This window comes from Branchiostoma belcheri, unplaced genomic scaffold, assembly GCF_001625305.1.
Source record: "Branchiostoma belcheri isolate BF01 breed outbred unplaced genomic scaffold, Haploidv18h27 scaffold4, whole genome shotgun sequence".
Classification (NCBI taxonomy): Eukaryota; Metazoa; Chordata; class Leptocardii; order Amphioxiformes; family Branchiostomatidae; genus Branchiostoma; species Branchiostoma belcheri.
The window spans coordinates 3,903,341-3,912,185 of NW_017804020.1; the positions used below are offsets into that span (position 1 = coordinate 3,903,341).

At 41.2% G+C, this 8,845-nt stretch overlaps 2 protein-coding genes across 2 annotated transcripts in view; both read right to left on the minus strand.

Annotated features, from left to right (window-relative positions):
• Nucleotides 1-4,346, minus strand: part of LOC109476926 (gamma-aminobutyric acid receptor subunit pi-like) — a 10,734-nt gene extending 6,388 nt beyond the window's left edge. The window contains exons 1-9 of the mRNA XM_019777943.1: nucleotides 4,172-4,346; nucleotides 3,923-4,083; nucleotides 3,429-3,496; nucleotides 2,684-2,904; nucleotides 2,348-2,430; nucleotides 2,081-2,218; nucleotides 1,459-1,611; nucleotides 764-966; nucleotides 264-298 (exon numbers count right to left, since the gene is read on the minus strand). Of these exons, the coding sequence (XP_019633502.1) occupies nucleotides 264-298; nucleotides 764-966; nucleotides 1,459-1,611; nucleotides 2,081-2,218; nucleotides 2,348-2,430; nucleotides 2,684-2,904; nucleotides 3,429-3,496; nucleotides 3,923-4,083; nucleotides 4,172-4,284 (1,175 nt within the window). The 5' untranslated portion in view covers nucleotides 4,285-4,346. The remainder of the gene's footprint in view (nucleotides 1-263; nucleotides 299-763; nucleotides 967-1,458; nucleotides 1,612-2,080; nucleotides 2,219-2,347; nucleotides 2,431-2,683; nucleotides 2,905-3,428; nucleotides 3,497-3,922; nucleotides 4,084-4,171) is intronic.
• Nucleotides 4,347-6,551: 2,205 nt separating this feature from the next.
• LOC109476927 (gamma-aminobutyric acid receptor subunit beta-like) lies at nucleotides 6,552-8,843 on the minus strand. The gene is made up of 3 exons (XM_019777944.1): nucleotides 8,750-8,843; nucleotides 7,845-8,074; nucleotides 6,552-7,522 (listed from the first exon to the last, which is right to left on the minus strand). Exons 1-3 carry the CDS (start codon nucleotides 8,841-8,843, stop codon nucleotides 7,130-7,132), a joined length of 717 nt encoding a protein of 238 aa, XP_019633503.1. The 3' UTR covers nucleotides 6,552-7,129.
• Between the last annotated feature and the right edge of the window lie 2 nt (nucleotides 8,844-8,845).

The following is an 8,845-nucleotide window of genomic DNA, read 5'->3' on the forward strand; positions in this document are numbered from 1 at the left end:
ATTAAAACGAAAATGAAAAACAGGATACAAATATGTACTGGTGAGATATGTCGCTGACACTTCAGCTTCGGTGTTATCGTTGTTTTAGTATCATATGGTTAGCATGTTGCCAGCACGTCAGATGTATAATTAAATACACAAAGCGAACTTGGTTTGCGTAAGCAGAAGCCTGTTTGGTAAGCCAAGTCGATCTCGCCAGAAGTTCAACAGCACTGACAGGCAACTTTCCGTCGGGAGGAACTTGGAAAATTTGATCAACGAACGCGGCTCGCTGAGCTATCTCCCTCTCCCGCTGAGTCTGTGAAGAGGAAAGTTGAACTTGACATCACATTACGTTCCAAATATGGAGCCGGGATGCCCAGGATCGAGCATACCCAGCTGACCCGGTGACACCAAACACCATTAATGAAGAACACAGTCACTTGTTAGTATAGCCTATAGTAATTGCGAAGAAAACTGCAAGAAGCGGTACAATGTAGTCAGTAAGATACGTACTGACATCACAAAATAACACACTGCAATACAATATTGCTCCTGTCAGATACAGTGATGGTTTGTACGATAATGAACAGTATATAAAAGGGAGCAACCTATAGATTTACTCTACATGTAGTTATAAAACGCTTTCAAGAAAAAGTGTAGGAAAAGTGTGGCAATAGATTTGCAGGAGCCAGAAAGGCAGCCAGAAAGGAGCCAGAGGGAAACAGCAGCAACGAATAGGGACAAAAGGGAAAGAAGAAACAAAGAAGAAAATAATTGATACCTGAATCTCTTTCTCTCTTTTAGCAGCTTTGCGTTTCCTACGTGTAGACTCGAAGCTGACGACGGCGTATTCTAAAAGGGCACCGAAGACAAAGAAGAAGCACATCAGAAGATAGACGTCGACGGCCTTGATGTACGAAATCTTCGGCAGCGAAGCGCGTGCGGACGTCACAAAGGTGGTCTGTGCAAGAACCGTGGTGATACCTGAAATAGTTTCAACGTTGTCAGCAAAGTAAAAATCAAACTGGCATTGCCATTAGTTATTAGATTGCTCCAATTACTTTAACGGGAATATAAAAACAAACAAAATAACTAACATACATAACGTTAAGTAAAATACTTTTATTTTAAGTGACTGTGAGAATATAAGTTGTGCCTAACTGGAGTTCGCAGTCACTTTGTGGCTTTCATTTGAATGAATAAATGAATGAATGAATGAATGGGCTACAATAAGAATCTCTCTCACAGCCTTTTGGCTGAATTGCAAACAAAATTACAAATATTCAAAAGTAATATTCGACACGTCAGCACTGTTATAACGGAGACATTCATAATATAAATCATTTTCCTCAATATTTGAAAACAATTCTATCACGGCTTGATATTTCATGTATCCGATACAAATGATTAAAAAAGATAAAACCTTGATATATATGTATTCATTACTGTGTTTCCGAATTAAAAAAAAATACTGACCGAGTGAGACCCTGGCCGGTGGCGAGTCTTTGTTGATCCAGAAGCTGACCCATGAGATCATGACCAGGAGGGTGGAGGGGACGTACATTTGGAGGAAGATGTAGGCCACTTCCCTGGTCAGACGGAAACTGAAGGCCACGTGTGGGTAACCGCCTGGGCAGACACACAGATTCACGATTGCCATTTAGACTGATGCCAGTGTCCGTACAACTGTACTCAGACGTACAGCCAGAACTAGCCTAGCTATGCCAACCCATGCACTTGCACAACAGGTATCTAGAACCAGATCCACCGACCGGACCTTCATCCACACAGGAGTTCAGATCTGGAACAAACTCCCAGACACTGTTGTGGGTACAATCAACAACAACGGCCTGCAGTCCTTCCAAGTCAGAGTCCACCGACATGAGAACACTTGGCAGCTGTGAGCCACTGATTGCCCACTTAACTGTTTCCTATGTACATTGAAGTGGGTATTGCCCACCACACCATATAACATATACAAAAAAACAGGCTGGTTTCCTTCATTGGATACTGACTAACTGATTTGATGTTATTCCTTAGAAAAATGGTAAAATGTTTTTTTTTAGATATTGTGTAGTCGAAGACACTTTCACTGTACCTGTCTCGTAGGTTGCAATCATTTCTTTTGTCCGGTGGTTCTTCACGGTGAACTGTGCAACCTGGAGGTTCTGCAAGCCCCGAACAGAGTCGTCTCCTTTCAGCCACTTGAAGATCATGTCGTCAGTAGTGTAGCCATCTAACGATTATGCAAAAAAAATTCCCAAATCAAATACAGATTGAGGATGAACAACTATAGATGAAGTAGCTGTCAGAAATCCTAGTATAAGAAACATGAGTGAATAATTTCGAATAGCAGGGTACTTACAGCTCTCAATGTGTAGGCTACAATTCTGTTTGTCCAGAGGATACTTTCTCAGGTCCATGTTACATTCGGCAATAACTGTCACCCTGCAGTATGAAGTAGGATGTGTTATCACATTGTACATAGCAAAATTGTACATTCAACATAGAAATGTTGGTCATCAGGACAATTTTGACTTACTATCCTGAAAGTTCATCTGTGTTGGTAGTTACAGGTAGATGCCACGTGACAAGCCTCACTGGGTCAGTCTACTCAGGAAGACCAGAGTGACTGGTCGAAAGCTCTAGGTGAGAGAACATTTTGTGTTGGACCAAAACTTTAAACAATTTTTTGACTTACCTTTGACCATACACAATTGATCCGTCTGGCCACAGACGAAGTAACCTGTTTGCCATGGTGACGTTGTGAAGAAATGAGAATTTGGAGTTTGGGAAGAAGGTATCAGGAACCCAGAGGTACTCCACCAGACGGCCGTCCAGACTGATGCTCTCGTTGGTCCCCGTAAATGCCAGACGCTCGTCCTTCCAGTATTGCCGCAGGAGGATACAGATGGTAAAATCCTATAGTAAAAAGAAAACAATACATAATGATGTTTATATTGATCATCAAATGTCTCTAGAGCTAGCTAGTGGATCACACGTATTTTATGATATCCAATTGTACAATAAAATTTCGTATGACACATAACGAAATTAGGATGTACGTACATAAAAGACATTTGGGTGAGAATTTCTTCAATTAAGCCTATTATAATTAATGCCATTACCACGAGATAAAATGAATCTGAAAGTGTTCACATTGTACAGTATCAGGATACTGGAGTGGTCCAGACCGTTTCTGTGATGAAACGTATTAGAGAACTAACGAGAAATCCAACCAGCATAATGGGAAAATAAACGGCTTTTCCATTAAGCCATTAAGTTGTTTGGGTTGCTAATGGCATCAATGTAGCATTAATCAGATATGTTGCCAAATGCAGAGACGAAAACCACAATTTTTTATTTGCCACGATTATATGAACCACATCAAATAAAATGTAGAAACGTGTATATTAATCATGGAAAAATAGAATTCTTAAACTTACGAGGTCAACTTCTGAGATGTGGTCAATGCTCACCACGTCCATACTCATCCTTACCAGAAGTGGTGGTCCTAAACAGAATAATACGGTAAACAATAAAATATACCATTGTGACATGGTTATTCCTCACAATGAATCTGTATCTCATTTACTTTGTTTAATCGTATTATTGTTTTAATGTATATATGGTGAAACTTACCCCCCCCCCTACATGAGGCAGTTTTTATCAGCAGGAGGGTCGACATGCAAAAAAAAATGTCGTTTTACTGCCTGTGTTGAGCCAAATCCTTGAGCTGCCACATACGTGAGATATCAGGTGTTTAGGGCTAGGTCTAGGGTTAGGGTTGGTATTAGAGTTAGGGTTAGGGTTAGTGTAGGGATCCTTGTTCAGGGCTAAGGTTAGACTTACGATTGCCCCCTAGTAGTGTCCGAGTCATGTATTTGGCAGGGTCATGTATATGGAGTCAGGATTACATAGTCAAAGAACTGATGCAAACCTCCGAATCCAGGTCGAAGGTTTCGATTGTAGTTGACGAGTTTTTTCTTCATATCAGGGACCCAGGCGGGAGTGTAGCTGGTCGCTAAGTAGTTGTCCTGGATCGGCTGGGGGTCCCAGTCCACCGTCGTTAAGTTTGTACTTACTGGTGTAACCTGAAAACTGCAGTCAAAACAACCAGTTTGACTTACATCTTTGATATTAGACATCACAGAAGTGCCAAATGAAAGTTTCAAGTGCTGAGTCTTACCTTTCATAGGGAAACAGAAAACAAAACAGGAGGAATAAGACCGAAGAGTCGGTTGAAGCCATGATGTGCCCGTGTGGTTTAACCGCTGACAAACAGGGCAGACGATGTATCATATGTCCCCCGTGTCACGTATACATGTCGTATGGAGATGAGCTGTGGTATCTGGCTTCATCTGGCCGGCACCAAACACGTAACCTTCGCCGAGAAGGTTATGTCACTGCAGTGGCACGTATGTTTGCATATTAGACGAGTTGGGCGTGATATCTGGGTAGCCAATGTCAATATTACATGTCTAGAGTTTGTCTAGTAGTAAATTGAACAGATTGTGCAGAATGTAGCATACATATATGGGAGAAAAAGGAAGCAGCGTGGTGTACTTTGGCGATATGTTTGGATAGGTCAACCTCCCATTGGCGTAACACAGCAGCCTCGCAGGCGGTGGTTGACTGTATCACACCGAATGAAATGTCACGCCTAACCCGTTCATATCTATCCCTAGAAGTTACTGTAATACTGTCTATCTAATTATAAAATCTATCTGATGTAGATACCCATTCCATACTTGACCAATAGACGATTCATTCTACGTTAGAGACAAGATCGCTAATTTTTTATACGAATGAAGAATCTAAGATGAATATCAAATCGTTCAAAAATTTGTCTTCTAGATATTCAGACGTTACCCCAAAGTTGACGTGTGTTCCTAAGTTCATTTTAGCTGGAGAAAACCGTCCTCAATACAAAATGATCGGAGGATCATCACAATGTACCTCGTCAGATGGCCTGTCTTGTTATTCTACGTATCAAGTGTTATTCGGATTGGATAATATTACATGCTGCTGTTTTTATAGAGAGGGCAGAGGTCAAATACTCAAAGAGATATGCGGCGCTGTCCTGCAAAAATACCTTATGGCCATGGGTCCTGTGACCTTCTAACCTAAGCACTATCTGTGTATGTCTGATGTGTTTTGTTGTGTTTGTTAAAAAGATTATCCACGTCTCGATTACTAAGGGGACATAAAATGCCAAGCTGACGTGATTGTCAACAAGCCTATCCAACGGGTCGGTATAGTATTTCATATAAACAACCAATATAGTACTTTGTGCCAGTTATTTGTTCTTATTTCAAACAAGTGTGACAATTGCCATTATGTGTAAATTTAATTATGGCGCTATATAGATTATTGAATAGAGTACGGCGTAATAGAGTCACTTGAGGTATTCTGGCAAAGACTTTCGATTAAAATCCCCTTGTGAACATTAGTATTTGCAGTAAATACCCCTTAGGCCACACCAATTTAAAATTCTTGGTTAACGGATTTTTCTAGAAAAATAATGGAGCGGGCGGGCGAAAAAAAATAAAAATTAAAAACAGGTCTATTATGGCCGAAACATCCTATTATGGCCGAAAATGGTACGATAGGAGCCATGAAGCCAACACACCAGGCTGGTTTAAAATTAAAACAATGAATTTTGAACTTTTAATGAAAGATGGAATAACTGTAACAACTAGGAAGAAAAGGACTGTTTTCAACTATTCAGGGCAAACTATGAGCATTTTGCAGTTGATTCTGAATTTTTTTTTTTTGCAAATCAGAAAATAATGAAGCGGGCGAATCCGTTAACCAAAAAATTAGATTGGTGTGGCCTTAGCAATATTGGCAAGTATAGAGTTTCAAGGACAAGGCGATTTTTAAATTGCGATTTTATTTGAAAATATGACGCGATAATTTATACAATATCTTGTATGTTGACCCGTAACACAGCAATATTTGATATCAATATGGACAACTGACTTAAAACTATAGCTACATTTCCTTGTTTTGCAAAACGCAGATCTATCTTTGATACAGATATCAGATTTAGAAGTCTTGCATAACTTTGAAACTTTATTAGAATAACCATTAGCGGTGGACGCTAGGGTCCACCGCTAGTCTTCCTGGTATTCATACATGTACATACAGACGATACATTATACAAACATAATGGACAACTGGTCAAGTCACAAACATATCTAAAACAATGACATATTTACAATACTAGTATACATAATTTTAAAAAACTGACAATCCTGTCGAACAGTGCTCGTGACCTACTGATGGAGGTATTTGTGCAAACCCTCCTTAAAGACTCTCAGGGATTGTGTGGATTGCATAACAATTGGAAGGTTATTCCACACACTAACAGCCCTGTACATGAAACACTTCTTCTGTGCGTTGGTTCTAGGTTTGTCTAACAGAAAAGACTGTTTAGCAGCAAAACGGGTTCTATAGCTATGCAAGTTGTTGACAAAACGCAGTTGCCTACTGATACAAATAGGTTCGTTAGTGAGTGTTATCCTTTTAAATGTTGTCATGGTGTTTATTATTAACTACTTTCATGATCATCATATCATCTTTTGTTTTACTACTGACTTTCAGTGAGTGCTAGCCACTAAAAGTTAAATAGTTCTTAGACACACTGGTACACCCTATTCACTAGAAATTGATATGCTATCTACCTCTTCTAGTAATACTGCTTACTATGGTGATCAGCTTTTTCAAATGCCATTGGCCATCGTAGGTCACACTGAGCATCATATATATAGCACTGCATGGTGTGTCACAATGGTTGTATTCCATTGCAACAGGACGTGTAACTAATTTGTAAAATTTGTAAGATTGTCCAATGCCAAGTTCAATCTTGTTTTTATCACTCTCTATTATAACAGCAGCAATCCATAGCTTTCAAGGTCCAAACCAGGCACGCGGCGCGGCGGCAGCTAGCCATATCACACCGAACGACTTGTTACACACAATCTTTGCACATTTTATTGCAGGAGTTATTTAAAGCTTTCTACTGATGATGCCCCAACTGTGCTTGGTGGCAACGAGTTCCACTCTACGATAGTAGATTGCATGCCGTTTCAAACGCCGCTCACACTTTTTCTAGATAGATAAAGGTTATGTACCTTAGATGCTAAAAATCACGTTCTATTTTCTCATCGTCCATGTCTACATATATGTACGTGAACCAGTAGACAAGGTTGACCACGGTGAATGCTAAGGGGAACAGATATCTCGACCTTCTGTCTATGATGCATTCGTCGTCTAAAATTTTGCCAACCCTCTGTCTGACTCGACTGGTTGTTGCTCTGACTCTGTGGCCTGCCTGGGTGGTCCTCGCCTTGACTTTGTCTCTCACTCTGTACCGGAACGTTGGTCTGCTGATGCCGCTGTCGTCTGATGGTGTGCTGGCCGCGTCGGACGGATTCTCATAGTCCATGTCCGCCTCAACCACGGTTGCCAAAGGCGCGATTCTTCCGTCACTTTCGACTTCTAGCATCTGTATATCATTCCTTGTTGTCATCGGCTGCACAGGAAAAAACACAACATGAGAAAGTACAGTGTAACAGAACATTGCACATTAGTGTAATAGATATCATTGATGAATTCGATGAAAAATGTTCAATTTTCTTCTGTTCTCCTAACTGGTTATTTCGGTCCATCCGGTTTTGTTTTCACAATATCACATTCCTTTCCTAGACAACGTTTTTAATGTGGAGTGTCGTTTTGCTTTCGGCAAATCAAGTGCTGAGAGCTTCTAGTTGGAAACATTGCTGGTGTCATCAATGACAATAATGATGATCATGAACACATAGGATGGAAAACAACAACGCAGCACAGGTACACACCGATGGTGGGATGTTGGTGGCAATGGGGGACGGTAAGGGACTCTTCTTGGTCTCCTTCTTCTGCCTGACGAGTGTGGTGTAGTTGACGATGGCGTACTCAATCAGGGCGCCGAAGGAGAAGAGGAAACAGATGATGAGGTAGACGTCTATGGCCTTGACGTAGGAGATTTTCGGCACTGAGGCTCGCTCGCTGGTGATGAAGGTCGTCATGGTCAGAACCGTGGTGATACCTGCGAAGATTGAATAGATTCTGGCTCGGTGATAAATATTTCCAGATCAGGATTCTAGTTCAACCAGGCCATACATACAGCTCGATGTCAATCACATTGAATTAAGCTGAGAAAATTTTTTAAAGAAGAATAACGCTCATTGATTCAGTGTACAGCACTGTCATGCCGTAAGAAAGTAATGAAAGTCAGTTGTAGAATGTCTTGGTAATTCGTCTGGCATGAAAATATAGAATCGGTATCAACAAAGGTCTAGTAAGTACGCATGTGTATTAGTTTTGTAGATGTAGTAGATGTATGTATTAGTTTTGTCTGAAAACAGGGAAGGTGTTATTATGACTGTTATTGTGTCATGCCTAGCCCCAGAAAAGAGTGATATGAAATTATGATTCATCTCATTCCCAATGATCTAGGATCCTTCATGGCACCCACAAAATCGTAAGAACATGCCATTCTTACCAAGCGACACCCGAGCAGGTTCGGAGTACGGACTGATCCAGAACCCGACCCAAGACACCATGACGATCAGAGCGGCGGGGAAGTAGGTTTGCAGCAGAAAGAAAGAGATCAGGCGGATCAGCACGAAGCTGAAGATTAGGCGGGGGTAGTCACCTGCGGAGGGAGACAGAGCGCGGCGAGATGTTATTGCGGTTTGCGGGCGGATGAGCGCTTACGTACCGAGAGCCACTCGGGCTGGCTCGGAGTAGGGGTTGACCCAGAAGCCGACCCAGGAGATCATGACGATGAGGGCCGCCGGGATGTAGGTCTGCATCA

What these genes read in the sequence shown, in the direction of transcription:
- LOC109476927 (XM_019777944.1), bottom strand. Translation starts at nt 8,843, where the DNA reads ATGCAGACCTACATCCCGGCGGCCCTCATCGTCATGATCTCCTGGGTC. An exon ending in GCCAGCCCGAGTGGCTCTCG is followed by an intron (nt 8,075 to 8,749) that starts GTACGTAAGCGC and finishes CAATCTTCGCAG; the next exon opens with GTATCACCACGGTTCTGACC. An exon ending in CCACCAACATCCCACCATCG is followed by an intron (nt 7,523 to 7,844) that starts GTGTGTACCTGT and finishes TTTCCTGTGCAG; the next exon opens with CCGATGACAACAAGGAATGA.